General features: G+C 38.7%; 1 protein-coding gene across 2 annotated transcripts in view; it reads left to right on the top strand.

Annotated features, from left to right (window-relative positions):
* The window catches only part of CABCOCO1 (ciliary associated calcium binding coiled-coil 1), a 167,462-nt gene that overhangs the window by 53,460 nt on the left and 92,997 nt on the right, over positions 1-21,005 (top strand). For both annotated transcript variants that reach the window (XM_020998244.1, XM_078150599.1), the window contains exons 4-5: positions 14,589-14,730; positions 18,728-18,800. In XM_020998244.1, coding sequence (XP_020853903.1) covers positions 14,589-14,730; positions 18,728-18,800 — 215 coding nt within the window. The remainder of the gene's footprint in view (positions 1-14,588; positions 14,731-18,727; positions 18,801-21,005) is intronic.

Consider the following 21,005-nt stretch of genomic DNA (forward strand, 5'->3'; position numbering starts at 1 on the left):
AGATGAGAAAATTGAGGACCAGAGAGAGAAAGCCATTTGCCCAAAGCCACACAGGTAATAGATAACGCTGTACCTAACTTATGTGTCACTTTAATGTCCTACAAGCACTTTCCATATATTATCTCTTTTGAGCCTTAAGATAACCTGGGAGGCAGATTTTATTGATATAATTATGCCAATTTTATTTATGAGGAAACTGAGGCTCAGATAGGCATGGTCACACAGCTAGTGACTCTTGGAGGCAGGATTTGAATGCATTACCCCATGCTGTCTCTCAGAGGAGCTTCAGAAAGCCTGTGGCTCTCCCACCCCTGTCCACCCACCAAGTTCTTGAGCCCTGCCCCCCGTCTTAGGCCATGTTGTTGGGGGGGAGGCTGTAGTTGCAGTTTCTGAAGCTGATTCAAGGGACTGAGAAAACTATTGTGATCTGTATTTCTCCACTAGGGAAGGGAGGGGTAGAGCTTGCTGAGAGAAATAGTTTAGTCCAACAGAGTCGACAAACTTTAGGGACCTACTGTGTGCAAGGTGTCATGTGATCCATGGGGAAGACAGAAATGGGGATGGGGGAGTCCCTCCTCTAAAGGAGCTTACTTTCTCTGGAATATAGGAGGGAGTAAGCGAACCTTTGATGCAAATCATTAGGATGTAGATGGTGAGTCATTAGACAGCTTAAGAAGGACTGGATAACCTCGAAAAGTCACATCAAAAGCTCAGCATGTGTATGTGGCCCTTCTGCCTTTCTTTCTTCTGCACAAACATTTGAGCTAAAGTGGATAAGGCGTTTCCATTTTTAACTCTCTTTGCTTTGCTTAGAACTGACTCAGAATTATTCTTCCTAGGCTGAAACTTTATATCACTGGCCTCAGTTCAAAGTTGATTTTTGAAGACTTGAGCAAAATCCATTTAGCTGCTCATAAAACCACGGGAGAGTAAAAAGTACAAATGCATAGCTAATCCAGACGGGAGGAAGAGAGTATCCAATTTTTTTTTCCATTTCTGGCAAAAAATACTCAAACCCCTCAATCTCAACATGGCCAGAGTCACCAGGAAAGAATGCAATCTCAGCCAGCTACACCAAGAAGGAAGATGATGTAGGCTTAAGGGGAAAACACAGGCTATTGAAATCATATGTACCCGGGGTACAGACCCACAGCAGCAGACTTCAGAGTACTATCAATGGAGAAGTGGGCTCTGGATGAAGAGATGCAATGTAGTCCTTACTGTACATCACCATGCCAGGAACCCAAGACTTTGGTCAGTGTGGGAATTCCAAGTATGAAAACTGCCTTCAAGTCAGTTCAATTCAACGAGCCTTGATTAAGTACCTACTGTATACCAGCTAGCATGATGTAGAGATTAGAGAGTCAGCCTTGGAGTCAGGATGACCTTGGTAAAGTCCTGCTCCTGTCACATGTTAGTTATTTGACCCCTGGGTAAGCCAATTAGCTTTTCAGTAGCCCCTCAACCAAGACAGTTACTGGTGATCTGCATTGGTGGAGAGAATTTCCTCTCCAGGGGGATCCCTACTCCAATGAAACTGCAGATACAGACCAAATAAATTAATTGAATGAATGAATAGATAAATGAAAAACAAATAGACAAACAAATATAAATGTGCTATGCACTGTGCTTAATCCTGGGGATACAAAAACAAAACAGAACCTCAAAAATCTTACATTCTCCTGGAGGGAAGAGCCACATGTTTATAAAATGAGTAACCACAAAACATACCCCAAACGAGCATTTCAACTCATGTATGATGTAAGGTCTTAGAGAATTGCTTGAAGCTCAGAGAGGAAAGTGACTCATCCATCATCACACAGTGTTTGAACATCATTTGAACTTAGGTCCTCCCAACTAAAGGACTGTAGTCTGTACCTTGAATTTCACAACCCATTCACGGCTGCCCATCTTCTCTGGTTTCCATCCATGTGTGCCGGAGGCTCCTTCAAAAAGAGAAAAGATATTTGGGGGGCGTCGATGTGTTGATGAAGTTGTAGATCCAACCAAGCATGTACCAAAGCAATGAGCCATCAGTGTGGTCACAGAGGAACAAAGAGAATGACCAGGGATCTCATAGTGCTGACGTCCTCTGGGTCCTTGCACTGATCTCTCTTCATGGCAACCCAGCCAGAACTCGACCTGACCTAAGACACTGGGGGGAAGGAGTCAGAGAAGAGCAAGTATTAGAGCCCCATGAAAATGTTAGAGCTGATATATCCAGGTCTTAGCCACAAATAGCCCAGCTTTCTGGGATTAGAAAGGCAGGCTACTTTGTCCCTGCCCAACCCCATTGACTCATGTCAACTGCTCATAGGAGTGTCCAGGGAGGAGTAACAAGGCAAGTAGTATCTATTGAAGATGTTTATTCCCACCCACCTGAAGATGAATACCATCCCAGCCTGTCCTACTGTGTGGCCTGGGGCAAGTCACAGAACCTTGTGAGGCTCAGTTTCCTTGTCTGTAAAATGAAAGATTGGGCTGGACAGCCTCTTAGGCCCCTTCCAGCTCTGAATCAATGACTCTGTGGTCTGAGTAATGGTGTGGCTGCTTTCAAACCAGTTGAACAAATGTTCATTAAATGCCTCCTCTATGTCAAGCCCTAATGTTGGTCCTGGAAGAAAGCTACAAAATAAAGTAATGTCTTGCTCTAAGGGGCTTCCATCCCACTAGGGTGGGGGAAGAGGTACAATGTGCATGCAGACAGAGAACAATACAGAATAATTTCAAGGAGAAGAGAGTTCTACTAACTGGAGGGATCAGGAGAAGCCTCATGCAGCTGGGCTTAAAGGTAACTCGGGGATTCTCTGGGGTAAAAGTAAGGAGTGGGAGCATTCCAGCCACGGAGGACCACCAATACAAAGGTGTGGAGGCTGGAATTCTGTATTCAAGGAACAGCTAACAAGTGAAACTGGACTAGAAAAAATGGGAACGAAGGGGATTGACATGAACTAAGCTTGGAAAAGTGGATGGAAGCCAGATTGTGGAAGGCTTCAAAAGCCAGATTGAGGATTTTGTATTTCAAATTACCCACATTGCTAGGATAAATCATGTCACCAGAACATAGCTATTGCTGCATAAAAAGCTGGGTCTTTTCTAGAGGGTAGGATCACAGGGCTAGAGCTAGAAGGAGCCTCAAAGCCTAGCCGGTTCAGACCCCTCGTTTTTTAGACAAGGAATCTGTGACTCAGAGAGGGTCACCTTTCCCCAGGCCACACAGGAAATAACTTGGCAGTGATATTTCCCCCCTCCATTTTATAGATGGAGAAACTGAGGTCCAATGTGTCTGACTTACCCAAGGTCATACATACAGCTAGTAAGAATCAGAGACAGAATTTGAAAACAAGTCTTCTAGCCCCAGAATCTGTGGTCTTTCTCATATGTTTTTAATGTGGATGTTGCTAAATGTGATGTAATAGCCCATGCAAAACATCTTACGACCTTATACCCATGAGGGACACGGATTTGAATCCCAACTCTGACACCTAGTGTGACCATTAGCAAGTTTCTCAGCTACAGTTTCCTCATCTGTAAAAATGGGAATGAATATTGATATTAACTCTAATATTAACCCCACAGGATTTTTGTGAGTATCAAATAAGAAATCACTTATAAAGCGCTTCACAAACTCTAAAGCACTTTGAAAACTATCAACTGTCATTGTCATTATTGTCACACATGCCACACATCTTGTTCACATGCCACAGTGTGGAAGGGAAGGAACACCAAATTTCCCTTTTGGGAATCCCCCCCCCCCCAAATAAGGACACTTAACCTCTGCTGAAGCCCTGTTCCAAGGTCTCTTTCTGGTATGAAGGTGACCTTGAGTTCTTGAAGGTTATATCAACAAAGAGCAAACTCTGGTGGGTTCTTCCAAGCTGGGCAGTCTTTGAGTTTGGGCCAAGGGAGAGGTCACATGCTCAATGTGAGGATTCGTTCCTTTCAGTGTGGAGACCGATGAATGATGAATTTTTCAGCCTCAGCAACTTTCAGGTTCTATGTCACAGAAGAGATGCAATCTATCATAGTGAAAGGATTTCCCACAAGATAAAATCACAGACCTTTGAAGTACTGGAGATGTACTTTCAAAGATCCAGACATGTTCTTAGATGATCTATACATATTATAGATTTTAGAGATGTGTGCATATATATAGACATATGAACATGTAATACATCTTATGTATATGTTTTCATATACATGTATATGTCTACATGCATACACACACACACACATATATATATACATATATATATGCATATATATGTATATATATATATATATATATATATATATATATATATATATATATACATATATATGCACACACATACATGGATATTGCTTAAGACCTTAGATTTCTTCAAGAACTCTTCATGTAGAAACTCCCTCCACTGTTAGAAGTCATAAATCTTCAGTAATTTAGAGTCTTAGCGCATTCCTAGGGCACTGAGACGCTATGTGACGACTCACCCACAGTCAGAGGCAGGCCTGGAACCTAGGTCTTTCTGACATGCAGCTGTCTTCTCAATATGACATAGTAAGGCCCTACAACACTGCATTTTGCCTTTAGCTAAATGGACCTCAAATTTCCATTCTACATGGTATGCCTTACTCCTTTCTGCTCTGTGTGTGCATTCCCTCCACTAGAGCAGATTGCAGCCCTTCCCCATCTTGTCATCCTGTAGAATTCTTCTCATTTTTTCCCTAATAAGTCCTCCTTCAAGAACAAAACCACTGCACTGGGGGGTGAGGGTAGGGGGTAGGGAGGGGCTTTCCCCATCCTCATCTAGTAGCTCAAAACTGCTCAGGCTGACCATCCATTTTCTCTTCTTATTAACCATCAGTGAACATTTTGCTATTTTCATTGGGCCTCCAGTATTCCTAATTTCAATCACAAAGTAGCCTTTTTCCAACTTCTCAATCAACAGTCTTCTGAACTGCTCCTGTCCAACAGGGTTTTTCATTTCACTGAGAACTCCCACTGACATCAAATGGAGTTAAATGTGGAGATGGAAATGTGCAAAGAATCAGACCCCAGTTATTTTTAATAAGATAGAGGAGGCTAGATCCATCCAGCAAGAATTCAGTGGGTACACCACATGCAGAAAAGAAACACAGATCTATTGGATTGAAGGTAATAAGAAATAGATCCAAAATCATAATTAGAACTTCCATGTTTTTGTCCAATACCTGTCTTTCTAAATCCTACAAGTTAGAAAGTCACCCAAATTTATAAGTATAGAATTAGCCCTATTGTTCTGCCTTTCCATTTCCTCTTTTCTTTCTTTCCCTGAGTTTTTATTTATATAACTGCCATATCCAGTATGTATCCTACACACCAGGATAAGTAAATTCAATATATCTGCCCAGCTTTCCATTTTCCAACCAAAATGGGGATGGGGGGAGTTGTAACAATGCCTTCTTTGTAAAAAGCTGAATTGAAGGTTTTTGACATAACACCTTTTTTAGTTGAATTTTCTTTTAAATGACAAAGAACATAATGTTTTTGTTTAGCTATAATGTAATAGACTCTCTTTGTGCATTAAATGGCCTTCGGTTTGTTTTTTTGTAGTGATGGTCATAGAGTTAGACTGGATAAGCTGGCAGCCTTAAAAACCCAACATGTCCCACACTGGATTCATCATCTGTGTATCCAAACTGGCTTCTGCTCCTGACCATGATACTTCGTTGAATGAGCACCCTCATCTCATCAATTTTCCAGGCTCAAAACCTAGAGCTCTAAGGAGCCAAAACTGGACCCCAGGGCAAATAGGGGGAGTAAGATTGAGAGGAAGAGGGGAGTGGAAGACATCACAAAGAATAGTCCCACAACGGTGCAGTTATGGTGGGAGGCCGTACTTTGTCACTCTATCAACAAACATTAAGTTTCTAATATGTGCTAGGCTCTGAGGATATAAGGCCCCAAAATGAAACCATTCCTTCCCTTCACAAGTATATATTCTCCTGTAAACCATTTCAGAGTTTGAACCTACTACCTAGAGATTTCTCTAACCATCTGAACCAACACATCTACCACCATCATGTCTATGTAATCTTCAATTCAACCCATTAGAAATTCATTAAATTATTGATTTTTCAACAATCTAAATTCAAGAAAACTTCCAGACTCTGAAGAATTTTGAAGACATGATTTTTACTGTTTTTCTTTTAAAAGAAGAAGTTGTTCATAAGAGGAATGCAAATTAAGTAAATATGTGTTTTCATCACACGCCTAATAAATTGGAAAAGATGATTTTAAAAATCACCAGTAGCTACATTTATAGCAGGTCTTTTTGTGGTGACAAAGAATTAGAAGCTGAGGGGATGTCCATCAATTGGGGAATGGCTGAACAAGTTGTGATATATGAATGTAATAAAACATTATTGTGCTATAAGAAATTTTGGGCAGGCAGATTTCAGAAAAAACCAGGAAAGACTTACATGAACTGATGCTGAGTGAAGTGAGCAGAACCAGGAGAACATTGTACACAGTAACAGAAACATTGTGTGATGATTAACTATGACTGACTTAGCTCTTCTCAGCAATAAAATGACCCAGGACAATTCCAGAAGACTCATGATGGAAAATACTATCCACATCTAGAGAAAGAACTGATGGAGTCTGAATGCAAATAGAAGCATTCTATTTCTCTTTTTTTAAAGTTTTTTTTCTGTTTTTTTTCTTTCACAACATGACTAATGTGAAAATATGTTTTACATTATTGAATATGTATAACCTATATCAGATTGCTTGCCATCCTGAGGAAGGAGGAGAGAAGGAAAGGAGGGAGAAAAATTTGGAATTAAAAATCTTTCAAAAAATGCATGTTGAAAATTGTCTTCACGTGTAATCGGAAAAAGTAAAATACTAATTTTTAAAAATGCCAGTGCTGGAGGGACTGTGGAAAGATAGGCACACTAAAACTGTTGTTTGAGCTATTACTTGGTCCAGTCATTTTTACAAGAATTTTACAAGAAAAGTTGCTCAAATGCTCACATTCACTGATGATCAGATCCAACTATTGTTATCTATACCCCAGAAAAGGTCAATGACAAAGATAAAGGGCTTGTATACAGCCACATTCCTTGGAGAAGTTGTTTTTGTAAAGCCAGAAACAAACTGGTTGCCTGGGGAACAGCCAAACAAAGTATAGTATATGAATATAATGGAATATTGTGCCACAAGAAAAATTCCATATAAAGTATGCAGAACACACGAAGACTTATGCAAACCAATACATCACAAAGAGAGCAGAACCCGAGGTGGCATCACAGTGGAAAGAGTGCTGGAATCAGGAAGACCAGAGTTCAAACCTACCTTACGTATCTTTTAGCTGTGATTCTTGGGCAAGTCTTTTAACTACTGTCTGCCTCAGTTTATGCATCTGTAAAATTGGGATAATAACAACACCTACCTCTCAAGGTTCCTGGGATGATTAAATAACATAATATTTATAAAGTGCTTTGCAAACTTTATTGATATTTTATTTTATTCCCAATTATATGTAAAGACAATTTGAAGCATTCATTTTTTTAAATTTTAAGTTTTAAATTCTTTCCCTCCCTCCCCAGCCTTCTTCCCTTCCCCAAGACAGTAAACAGTTTGATATTGATTAGACATGCACAATCATGCAAAACATACTTCCATGTTAGTCATGTTGTGAAAGAAGAAACAGATCAAAAGAAAACCCAAAATAAAGTGGAAAATAGTGTGCTTTGATTGGTCTTCAGACCCCATCAGTTCTTTCCCAAGGGATGGATAGCATTTTTCATCATGAGTCTTTTGGAATTGCCTTGGATCATTGTATTGCAGAAAATAGCAAAGTCATTCACAGTTGATCACCGTATAACATTGCTGTTACTGTGTACATTGTTATCTGGTTCTGCTCACTTCACTTTGCATCTATTTGTGTAAGTCTTTCCAAGTTTTTCCAAAAATCATCCTGCTCATCATTTCTTTTTTCTTTTCCCTTATTTTTTCAGGCAGCTGGGGTTAAGTGACTTGCCCAAAGTCACACAGCTAGTAAGTGTCAAGTGTTTGGTCTAAGGCCAAATTTGAACTCAGGTCCTCCTGACTTCAGGTCTAGTGCTCTATCCACTGCACCACCTAGCTGCCCCTTTTTAAATTTTTTTTCCCTCATTTTTTATAGCACAATAATATTCCATTACAATCATGCCACAACTTGTTTAGCCATTCCTTAATTGATTGGCATCCCTTCATTTTCCAATTATTAGCCAACACAAAAAGAGGTGACTTTGTACAAATAGGTCCTTTCCCCCTTTTTAGAAATCTCTTTGGGATACAAACCTAGTAGTGGTATTGCTGGATCAAAGGGTACACACAGATTTAGAGCCTTTTAGGCATAGTTCCAAATTGCTCCCAGAATGGTTGGATCAGTTCACAACTCCCACCAACAAATTAGTGTCCCACATCCCCTCCAACATGTATCATTATCCTTTTCTGTCATATTAGCCAATCTAATAGGTATAAGGTGGTACCTCAGAGTTGTTTTAATTTGCATTTCTTTAATCAATAATAATTTAGAATATTTTGTCATGTGATTATAGATAGCTTTGGTTATTTTTTTCTGAAAATTGCCTGTTCACATCCTTTGACCATTTATCAATTGAGGAATGACTTGTATTCTTCTAAATTTGACTCAGTTCTCCACATATTTGAAAAATGAGTCCTTTATCAGAGACACTTGCTATAAAAATTATTTCCCAGATTTCTTCTTTTCTCCTAATTTTGTTTGCATTGGTTTTAATTTGTGCAACACCTTTATAATCTAATATAATCAAAATTATCCATTTTATATCTCATAATGCTCTCTATCTCTTGCTTGGTCATTAAAGTCTTTCCTTCTCCATAAATCTGACAAGTAACTATTCCTTTCTCTCCTAATTGGTTTATGGTATCATACTTTATGTTAAAATCATGCATCCATTTTTGCCTTATCTTGGTATACAGTATGAAATGTTAGTGTATACTGCTTTCCAGTTTTCCTAGCAGTTTTTGTCAAATAGTGAGTTCTTGTCTCAAAAGCTTGGGTCTTTGGGTTTATCAAACAATAAAGTACTATGACATTTCCTACTGTGTCTTGCATACCTAATCTATTCCACTGATCCACCACCCTATTGCTTAGCCAGTATCAGATAATTTTGATGATTACTACTTTATAATATAGTTGGAGATCTAATATGGCTAGGCCAACTTCCTTCATGTTTTTAAAACTGATTCCCTTGATATTCTTTACCTTTTGTTCTTCCAGATGAATTTTGTTATGATTTTTTTTCTAGCTCTACAAAATAATTTTTTGTAGTTTGATTGGTATGGCACTAAATAAGTAAATTAATTTAGGTAGAATTTTCATTTTTATTATATTGGCTTGGCCTACTCTTGAGCAATTGTTATTTTTCCAGTTGTTTAGATCTGACTTTATTTGTGTGAAAAGTGTTCTGTAATTGTGTTCATATAGTTCCTGGGTTTCTCTTGGCAGGTAGACTCCCAAGTATTTTATATTGTCTGTGGTTATTTTAAATGAAATTTCTCTCTCTTGCTTCTGGACTTTTTTGTTAATATATAAAAATGCTGATGAGTTATGTGGATTTCACCTTTGTTAAAGTTGTTAATTATTTCAATTAGTTTCTTACTTGATTCTCTAAGATTTTCTAAGTATACCATCAGCAAAGAGTGATAGTTTTGTTTCCTCATTGCCTATTTTAATTCCTTCAATTTCTTTCTCTTCTCTAATTCACTATTGAATAATAGTTGTGATAACAGACATTTTTGTTTCACCTCTGATGTCATTGGTAAGACTTCTAGCTTATCCCCATTGCTGATAATGCTTGCTGATGGTTTTAGATAGATACTAGTTATCATTTTAATGAAAGTTCTGTTTATTCCTATGTTCTCTAGTGTTTTTTAATAAGAATGGGTACTGTATTTTGTCAAAAGCCTTTTCTGCATCTATTGAGATAATCACCTGATTTCTGTTGGTTTTGTTATTAATATGGTAAATTATGATGATAGCTCTCCTAATATTGAATCAGCCCTACATTCCCAATATAGATCACACCTGGTCTTAGTGAATGATCTTCATGATACATTGCTGTAATCTCCTTGCTAACATTTTATTTAAAATATTTTGCTTCAAAATTCATTAGGGATATTGGTCTATAGTTCCCTTTCTCTGTTTTGACTCTTTGTGGTTTAGGTATCAGCACCATATTTGTGTCATAGTAAGAAATTTGGTAGGATTCCTTCTTCACCTATTTTTCCAAATAGTTTCTTTAGTATTAGAATTGTTATTTAAATGTTTGGTAGAATTCATTTATGAATCCATTGGCATACAGTTGGGCAAAATAGCTCCTAATAATTATTTTAATTTCCTTTTCATTTGGTGGTGATGCTTTGGTTTCTTTTTTTTTTTTAAATCAAATTAGACAATTGTTTATCAATTTTATTGTTTTTTTCCATAAAAACAATTCCTAGTTTTATTTTTTGGTTTAATGTTTTTCTTTCAATTTTATTAGTCTCTCCTTTGATTTTCAGGATTTCCAATTTGGTGTTTAATTGAGGATTTTTAATTGGTCCTTTTTCTAGCTTTTTTTTTCAGTTGCATGCCAATTCATTGATCTGTTCTTTCTCTATTTTATTGAATTAAACATTTAGAGATATAAATTTTCCCCTAAGTACTGCCTTGGCTACATCCCATAAATTTTGATATGTTGTTTCATTGTTGTCATTCTCTTTAATGAAATTATTGATTGTTTCTATGATTTGTTCTTTGACCCACACATTTTTAGCATTAGTTTATTTAATTTCCAATTAATTTTAATCTCTTTCCACTACCCTTTATTGAATGAAATTTTTATTGCATTATGATCTAAAAAGGATGCATTTAATATTTCTGCCTATCTACACTTGATTGTGAGGATTTTGTGCCTTAATACTTGGTCAATTTTTGTATAGGTATCACATATCACTGAGAAAAAGGTACATTCTTTTCTATCCCCATTCAATTTTCTGCAGAGTCTATCATATCCAATTTTTCTAAAGTTCTATTCACCTTCTTAAAGTCTTTCTTTTTTGTTTTTGGTTAGATCTATCTAGTTCTGAGACAGAAAAGTTGAGGTCCCTCAATAGTATAGTTTTATTGTCTATTTCCTCCTGTAACTAATTTAACTTTCCTTTAAAACTATGGATGCTATATCATTTGATGCATATATGTTTCATGTTGTTATTACATCGTTGTCTATAGGATCTTTCAGCAAAGTGTAGCTTCCTTCCTTATCTCTTTTAATTATATCTATTTTTGTTTTTACTTTGAGATCTTGATTGCCAACTCTGCTTTTTTTACCTCAGCAGAAACATAATTGATTCTGCTCCAGCCACTTACCTTTACTGTATGTATATCTTTTTGCTTCAGATATGTTTCTTATAAACAACCATATTGTAGGATTCTGGTTTTTAATCCACTCTGCTATGTGCTTCTGTTTTATGGGTGAGTTTATCCCATTCACATTCACAGCTATGACTACTAACTGTGTGTTTCCCTCCATCCTATTTCCCCCTGTTTTTCCTTCTCTCTCTCTCTTTTCTTTCACCCTGTCCCTCCTCACCAGTGTTTTTTTCTGACTATAGCCTTCCCTCATCTGCCATCCCTTCTATCAATCCCCCACCTACCTTTCTTATTCCCCTCCTCTCCTACTTCAGGGTAAGATAGATTTCTATACCCAACTGAGTGTGTATGTTATTTCCTCTTTGAGTCATTTATGATGAGAGTAAGCTTCAAGTTATGCCCACCCGTATCCATCTTTCCCTCCACTATAATAGGTTTTCTGTGCCTCTTGATATGAGATAATTTGCCCCATTCTATTTTTCCTTTTGTTTTTCTCCCAGTACAATTCTCTTTCTCACCCCTTAATTTTGTTTTTGAGTTTTTTTGGCTATCATCCTATAAAAGTCAACCTGCACGCTATGTCTATGAACACTCCTTCTAATTGACCTAATAATGATAAAATTCTTAACAGTTACAAGTATTATCTTCCCATGGAAGGATGTAAACAGTTTAACCTTATTAAATCCCTTATGTTTTCTCTTCCCTGTTTACCTTTTTATGCTTCTCTTGATTCTTATATTTGAAAATGACATTTTCTGTTCAGCTCTGATTTTTTTCATCAGAAATTCCTGAAAGTCCTCTATTTCATTGAATATCCATTTTCCCCCTGAAGGATTATGCTCAGTTTCACTGGATAGGTGGTTCTTATTTGTAATCCTAGCTCCTTTGCCTTCTGGAATATCATATCCCTAGCCCTCTGGTCCTTTAATGTAGGAGCTGCTAAATCCCATGTAATCCTGACTGTGGAACCATATTTGAATGGTTTCTTTCTGGCATTTTGAAGTATTTTCTCCTTGACCTGGGAGTTGTGGAATTTGGCTATAATATTCCTGGGAGTTTTCACTTGGGGATATTTTTCAGGAGGTAACCAGTGGGTTCCTTCAATTTCTATTTTATCCTCTGGTTCTAGGATATCAAGGCAGTTTTCCTTGATAATTTCTTGGAATATATTGTCCAGGGTTTTTTTTTATCATGGCTTTCAGGTAGCCTAATAATTCTTAAATTATCTCTCCTGGATCTATTTTCTAGGTCAGTTGTTTTTCCATTGAGATATTTCACATTCTCTTTTATTTTTTTCATTCTTTAGATTTTTTGTTTGTTTGTTTTATTGTTTCTTGGTGTCTCATGGAGTCATTAGCTTCCACTTGCCTGATTCTAATTTTTAAGGAATTAGTTTCTTCAGTGAATTTTTGTGCCTCCTCTTTCATTTGGCCAGTTCTACTTTTTAAGGAGTTGTTTTCTTCAGCGAATGTTTGTACATATTTTTCCCATTTTTTGTGCTTCCTTTAACAAGTTGTTGACTCTTTTTTTCAGGATTGTCTTGAATCACTCCCATTTCTTTTCCTAGTTTTTCTTCTACCTCGCTTATTTGTTTTCAAAATCCTTTTTGAGCTCTTCCATGGTTCTTTTGGGACCTGTGACCAATTCACGTTTTTCTTTGAGGCTTTGCAAATAGGTATTTTGACATTGTTGTCCTCTTCTGAATTTGTGTTTTGATCTTTCCTGTCACCATAGTAACTTTCTGTGGTCAGATTTTTTATTTATTTTTTATTTTTTAATTTTTTTGCTCATTTTCCAGCCTATTTCATGACCAAGTTTCTTCTGCTGGAGCCCAAAGCCTAGTCTCTGGCCTGCTACTCTGGGAGTTTGAGGTTTTGCCGTTGACCTGCTGTGTTGGTAGCCTACTATGCCACTGGCCTGCTATGCACCTGACTTGTTGTGTCAGGGTTCCAGGGGCCCCAGGGCCTTACTATTGATCTGCCCTGAGGCTTAGGGTCCCACTGTCTTTCTGGGAAGCAGCCTGCTTCTGGCTTACTTGGATGCAACCTGCACTGTACTGCACTCTTCTTTTATATGAGTATGACAAACTTTTCCTGGTCACACCCTCTAGGTTGTCTTGGGCTGGAAAATTGTTTCACTTCATCTTTTTGTTGGTTTTGAGGCAGCATTCTGTAGTTGTTTGGAGGCAAATTTGGGAGAGTTCAGGTGAGTTCCTATCTTATCCTGGCACCACCCAAAATGCAAACTTTAAAGAGCTATATAAGTGTGTGGTATATACAATGTCAACAAAAACAATGCTGAGATGCTTCCAAATTCAGGTTTATTGGAATGACCAATCTTGTTCCCAAGGGAAATGTAATAGTGAGTAGAGCACTGGATTTAGAGTGAGGAGGAGAGCTAAAATCCCACCTCTTACACCAGCTATGTGACCTTGGGAAAATCAATTTATTTCTCTTATGGGTTTCCTCATCTGTAAAATGAGAGGTTGAACTAAATGATCTTTGAGGTTCCTTTCTGGGCTATATCTATGATAGTATTATGTTATGAAACATGCCTCCCTCTACGTGGTAAGAGGTGAGGGACTATAGGTATAGAGCACTGTATAAATTATGAGAAATTTTCATTTTATTTGTTGAAATTTCCCTTCCTCATTTAATTCTCACAACAACCCTCTTAATAAGATCTCTATTTTACCGATAAGGAAACTGAGGCTGAGGGTTTAAATGACTTGCTCAGGGCAAGTGTTTGAGGCAGATTTTAAACTGTAGTCTGGCTGACTCCAAGTTCAGGATACTGTCCACTACAACCACCACCAACCCAAGAATTCAGCTGCAGTGAGGTATGCTGGGAAATCATCCTAATGTTTAAAAGTTTGAATAACATTATTAAATAGGATGAATGAGGAAAAAAATTAAGTAAAAGTCAAAATTGTGCGTAAATGCTTCAGGCATTATTGTGCAACTATTTGTGTAAATAACTCTCAGTTGCTAGGGTTGATGATTGCTTTCAAGGAAGGAATTTAGGCAACAATATTTGCTCTATCTGTCTTTGGAAACACTGCATTTTGAAGAGTTCTGAAAGCACCTTTTTTTTTTTTTTGCACTCTGGGTGGGTCTTGAGTGCCAAGAAAGCATCCATCATAATTACACTTACTTTTCATTTCTTTGAATTTCATTTCAGCCCTACATGCGTCGCTGGAAGACAGCATAAAGTTTCTGGGGGAAGTAATGGCTGAAATTGGACCGAATACCATAGAAAAGCCCTATATGAATGTCTTTAATGTACAACAAGCCAACGAGATCATTGATTACCTAAAGATGAGGTATTCTCCCTTTCCCAAAGCTATTCCAACCCTGAAGAAAGGGCTTCAGAAAAGGGCCTATGAGATAAAATAATGCCTTTAAGCAACTTTAGACAATGCCAACTTTTTATTTTTGTACATCACCATACATAGATTTGCCGCCTAACAAACAAAAGTCAGGAAATGCAAAGTTTCAGCTAACTTAACATCTCTAAAATGTGATTATGGTAAGACGGCATTTTCTAAAGTTCCTCTTATGCTAAAATACTCCAGGATATTTTTAAGTCTAGTACCCAAACCCATCTCTTCTTGAATATCTCATGTTGTTTCAGGGGTACTGCCATAGACTCTCTGAGATGGAAGGGGCCTCAGGGACCATCCAGGGTTGTCAAACTCACAGTCCAAAGGCCAAGTGCAGCCAGAACCAGGTTAAAATATAATTGGGAAATATTTAATAAAATAAATAAAAATGCAATGCAACATAGATAATGTTAATTTGTGGTTTTCTAAGTCAACATGCACCCATAGGCATCATTTCTATTTGAGTTTGACACCACTGATCCAGACCACCTGACAAAGAGGCCCTATGCCTCTCTCCCAGAAAATGACCATCCATCCTCTGCTCTCACTCCTCCAGTGGTGGAATCCACAATTTCCCAGGGAAGCCCATTTCACTTTCAGCTAAGACTGATTTCAGGAAGCTATGTAGAGGATAGAGCAATGGACCTGGACCAGGATGACCATTCTGCCTCTGGCATCTAATTAGTGAGTTATGTGACTGATCATGGACGAACCACTTAACCTTTATGAGCCTCAGGGAACAGTTTAAGACTGTAAGATATAAATGACCATGAATCGTGCCAGTGGAGGGTATGCCTACAAATAATATCCCAAAGTATTGATTTACCTTCCTTACACAGTGCTGAAGTATGTCTTTATTTCTGGCTCCCAGTCCTGCCTGCAGAGTCCAAGCAGAAGAAATAATCCCTATTTCACCTGATAGCCTTCAAAAACATGAAGATAGCTATTGTGTTCCCTTGATCCTTCTCTTCTCCAGGCTAAACATTGCTAGGTCTTTTCACTAGATCTCAATAAAACCTTCTGCTGATGGGCTGAGGGTAATCCACAGTCCTTAAACCCATGGGTAAGTTAGGGGGATGAATACCCTAAGCATGTGAAGGCTTCCACTGGTGGAATGGGTGGATGAGAACAATTTGTTCCAATGGCCACGATGGTGGCTGAAGCAGGCTCTGTAGCATGCTTAGATATCCAAGATGCCAACGTTACCCACTGCATCCTGGACCATCTTTAGTCATCTTGACTCTTGTCCAGCCATTGAACTTTGATGACTCTGGAAGAGAGAGTGAGGCTGATGACTTTACACAATTCTACTTCACTTAAATCCTATTCATTCTTGAGTCAAGATGTCACCCCACGATGCTGGTGGTCCTCACCAAAAATGAAGGATAAACAACAACAAAAACAATTTAGCATAGACTCGAGGCCCTTGCTCACCATTGTGGTTTCCCTCTAGTTTATCATTGTCTACCTTACAATGAGGCTCTCCCAACTGAGCACTAGGACCTTAGAGGCCAACAAATCCACTCCCTTTATTTTACATGGAAACTGAGGCACAGAGTCCTATAGTCACACAACTAGTGTTTGAGGCAAAATTTGAATCCAGGTCTTTCTGATTCCAACTCCAGCCCATTGTTTGATGCTACCTCAGTCCACCACGACTCATTGCTGCCATCTCTGAAGGCTCAATAAGCACTGAAATCATACCCATGAAATCATAAAGACTTGATCATGGATTTGGAGCTGGAAGGGTCCTCGAGGGCCAGCTGTTCCAACCACCTCATTTGACAGATGAGGAAACTGAGACCCGTGGAGAGTACGTGACTTGCCCAAGGTCACACAAGAAGTGTCAGAGGTGGGATTTAAATCCAGGTCCCCTGACTACAGTACCCAGTCTTCCGTATCTGTCACCTTAAGGTGTGGAAGTGTGGGAGCTTGTGTAGAATTCTGCTTGTATCAAATAATTTAGATGCAGCCAAGAACTGCACACCAATACATATTAACACGATAAAATAGTGAATGCAGACTCATGCGTCACAAGCAAGCCCAGACATCCCCCATCCCTTCACATTTTCTTTAAAAATACTCTGGATTTCTCTTTTATGTTGATCATGTCCTAATTTGCATTGTCATTCTTTGCTTACTGGTCCTGCATCTTACATCCTTTCTTTGATTATGAGCTGCATCTTTTTATGCCTTCGTATCCCCAGGGCCTTGCACATAGTAGGCTCTTAATAAATGGATTGTTGAATAGAACAGAATTAAATTAAATGGGTTATGTTAGTAAAGAGATCAGCTCCTAATGGAACTCTGAGAAGCCCAGCTGCCTGAGGAGTTCTCCATTGATTTCAAATGCATTGAAACTTTGATCCATTACAACTTTCAGCAAAAGCCATTATTATACATGCTCAGTAGCTACATTTTAAATGTTAATTTCTCAGTTATATTAAAATCAATTTTCTTAAATAGCAAAAGGCACCAGAGTGAAACAGAAACCACTAAGATTTTTTTTTTGTTCTCGGGCATTTTTGGAGATTATGAGACTATTAATTTTCCTAACCAGCAGGAAGAGAATTAAAGAAATTCAAATATTACCACAAACAGGGTATTAGAACTCAACATTTCAGCAGCTTCCCAGTCTCCAATGAGATGTCACTGAGAATCATCATTGTGCTGGCAATGGTATCATTTGTTTGGGGGACCCTCCCAATCTTGGATATTGTCAGAGCTACTCAGCCTTTAAGTTTTAAGGACAGGACAAAACAGACTCATTAATGATTCCTTCTTGTCTGCTAAATACATCCAACATACCTCAAGAAAATTAGTTGACTATATTCAAGTTTATCTTTAAAAGAAAAAAAGTGACGTGAAATTGAGGATGAATTTCATCCTAATCAATTTTGCATTAGAAAATAAGTTCAATGAGAGTAAGGACTATTTTTTTTTTTTTTGGTTTGAGTTTAGCCTCTTGGCAAAATTTCTAATTTTCTGTATTCGGGCACTTCCTCTGAAGCTGAACATGTGTTGAGGAGGAGGTGTCTTAGTGCCTATCGGTTCTCAATAAATGACATTGCACAAAAGGGCATCCCTAGCTTCTGACACATTGCCTCCCTCATAGCAGAGGCTTAATAAATGTTTTTTTTAATTGAAATGACCTGAACTGAATTGAATGGAATTAGGGAAAACCGCAGGAGAAATGAAACAGGATTGGAGCCCAGGAAAACAGCATACCCAGATCTGGTGACTAGAGCTTTCACATGGAAGAGGAATTAGATTTCTTCTGTTCAGTCCCAGAGGGAAGAGTTGGGAGAAATAGTTCAGTGGAAGGGAGCAGGAGGTTATATCAGGCCCAATGTAGTGATGAAAGCTCTCCAAAATTAGAAGGTGCTGCCTCAGAAAAGAATGCCATGTTTGAACTCCAAGTCACAGAATGGCCGCTTACCATGTATGTCATTGAGGGAATTTCTGTTCAGATATGGATTAAGCCAGATGACCTCTTAGGACCCTTCCTACTCAGAGATTCAGTGTAGTCCTCCAATCCTGTAACTTCAGGATGGGACAAGCCCAATAAAGCTACAGGGTGAGAGGTTCTCATCACTCAACAGTACTGCCATTTGGAGGCCCTTCCAGGCTAATAGCACTTAAAAGACAGCCTCTAATAATTCCTAAATAATTCTAGTTTCTTAATTTTCCAGGTGGAATTAGTGACATGATTTTAAATGCTACATCACATTTTCAAACACCACATCATTTTAAAAACCCTTGAAAGTCTTAGCTTTTATGGACAATTTTATCTACAATGAGGGAATAGGGCCATAACCATTAGTGCTGAACATCTTTCTCCTGGTCAGCTTGACAGACCTCTAATATAATCATTACCTGTGGATGTGTACTTGACAAATGAAATTGACTGCAGTTCCCCATTTATTTTGTATTTCAGCTTATTTCAACACTATAAGCTGTATGAATTTCTCTTCTTCTCTCCCAGGGATGAAATTGTGATAGGAACGGAGGTAAGTAATTTATCTGGATGGAACCAATTAAGCTGGATCTCTTAATGCATACTGATTAGCATCTGGGTTCTTTAAAGGCTTAGAGCAAATTCTTGTCATGATTACTCAAGTATTAATATAACCAACTAGTAGTTTGGGAAAAGAATAATGGTATATCAGAGGAGCTTGGGACTGAGAAAAACCAGCCCTCTCGGTAGTGAGCTTTTTGGATGGCATGGGGTTCATTTGTTGGGGCAGTGTTCGAAAAAACAGATCGAGCCTGTCTGTTGTCAGTCTGTTGTCAGCAAACAAAACCAGGTGAGGAAAGGAGACTGGGGCTGGATTTGGAATTAGAGGGCTTGGATTTAAATGCCAATTCTGCCCCTTATGGGCTATTGCATAGCCTTGGGGAAAGCACTGTATTTCTCAGGACCTGTTTCCTCTTTTGAAAAATGGGGGATGGGGGTGAATTAGACACCCCTGACTGCCCTTTCAAAGCTCCAAGGTTGTCATTGAAGCCTCTTTGAGACCCCCCCCCTTCTCCATTATCTCTCAGCAACCATCTCCCCTCCTTGAAAGTATATTCCATTCTCTCTAGAGCCTTGTTATTATCATCTATAGACCTCTGGGTCATTCACCCTAAAAAGTTGCATATTAAAAGGGAGACTCCTTTTATCATCACATTTTCTCCCTTCCTATCCAAATTTGTCCAATTCAAATCCAGCTTCTTCCAATATTGTGATCCAATAGAAAGAGCCCTGAATTTAGAGGCAAAAAGACCTGGGTTCAAATCCACATAATAGCTATATGACTTGGAAAAATCACCGAATAAGATCACTGAATTCTGGATGAGATCTTAGAGGTCATCAGATTTAACCTCCTCATTTTACATGTCAAGAAACTGAGGCACAGAGATGTTAAGTGACTTGTTTAATCTTATACAGCAAATATGTGATTGACTTGAGATTTGAACTCAGATCTTCCTTACTCGGGGCACAAAGATGATACAGGCCTGGAGTCAGAAAGACTCATATTCTTGAATTCAGTTCCAGCCTTAGACAAATATTTACTAGCTGTGTGGTCCTGCGCAAATCACTTTACCCTGCCTGCCTCACTTTCCTCACCTGTAAAATGAGCTGGAGATGGAAATGGCAAACCACTATCTTTGCCAAGAAAACTCCAAATGGAAGAGTCGAACACAAATGAAATCACTGAACAACAGCAATAGAAACTCCCCTACTCCAAATCCAAGGAACTACCCACACTGCCATGCTGCCACTACCACGTCTTCCCCTCTGGGCATCAATTTCCTCATTTGTTAAAACAAGGTTGCAATAGTTGACCTCCAAGTTCTCTTCCAATTCTAAATCTGTCATCCCATAATTTGTAAAATGCAAGGGGAGAGGCGGGGATAAAAGACCCATAACTAGGAATTCTTGCTTCTGGGAAAAATTCCTCTGAAAGTGCAAGAGGAGATGGTGATTGGGGTGGAGAAGAAGACCATATACCAGCTACTCAATCAGAATGGCTAATAATAACAATAATAGGAGATAAAAGGTATTCTATAGCACTTTTACAAATGTCATCTCATTTCCTCCCCACGATAACCCTGAGAGATGGAGGATGTTATTATCTTCGATTTACAGATGAGGCAGAGAGAGATGTTAAGTGACTTGCCTAGGATCATACTGCTAGTGAGTGTCTGAGGTAGGATTTGAATTTGAGCTTTCCTGACTCTAGGTCCAGCGAGTGATCCATTGTCTCACCTACCTGCCTCCTAAGTTTTGAGGGAGAATGACCTAGAGGTCCATAGATGACAGTAACAAAGATGGGAACAAGATGGAGTTAGCTTTAAAGGAAGAGCAGTCGTTGCTGAGTGATGGTGGGAGGGAGGGGCTTTGATGGAGGCTGGGGGCAGCCACTGACTTTCTGTCAGGTGTGAGCACAAGGGCAGCCAGCCTTGGAGAAGATACCAGGAGATGGAGTGGCTTCAGTCATTGAAATGGGGAGAATCACATCAGAGAACTGAAGGAACGTGAAAGGAAGAAAGCCATGATGAATGGAGATTGGTCAACTACAGAGAAGGGTTCTCAGAGGGGAGAGTAGAGAGGGACCAGGGAGGGCCAGGGCTGATGAGCCTGTGGGGTCTCACCTAGAAAGCAGATGGAAAGTTCTGAATCACAGAGATTAGAGAGACAAGAGGGAGAAACTTGCTTGCCATGGTGA

The sequence above is a fragment of the Phascolarctos cinereus genome, unplaced genomic scaffold, assembly GCF_003287225.1.
Source record: "Phascolarctos cinereus isolate Bilbo 61053 unplaced genomic scaffold, phaCin_HiC Scaffold_3;HRSCAF=262, whole genome shotgun sequence".
Lineage (NCBI taxonomy): Eukaryota > Metazoa > Chordata > Mammalia > Diprotodontia > Phascolarctidae > Phascolarctos > Phascolarctos cinereus.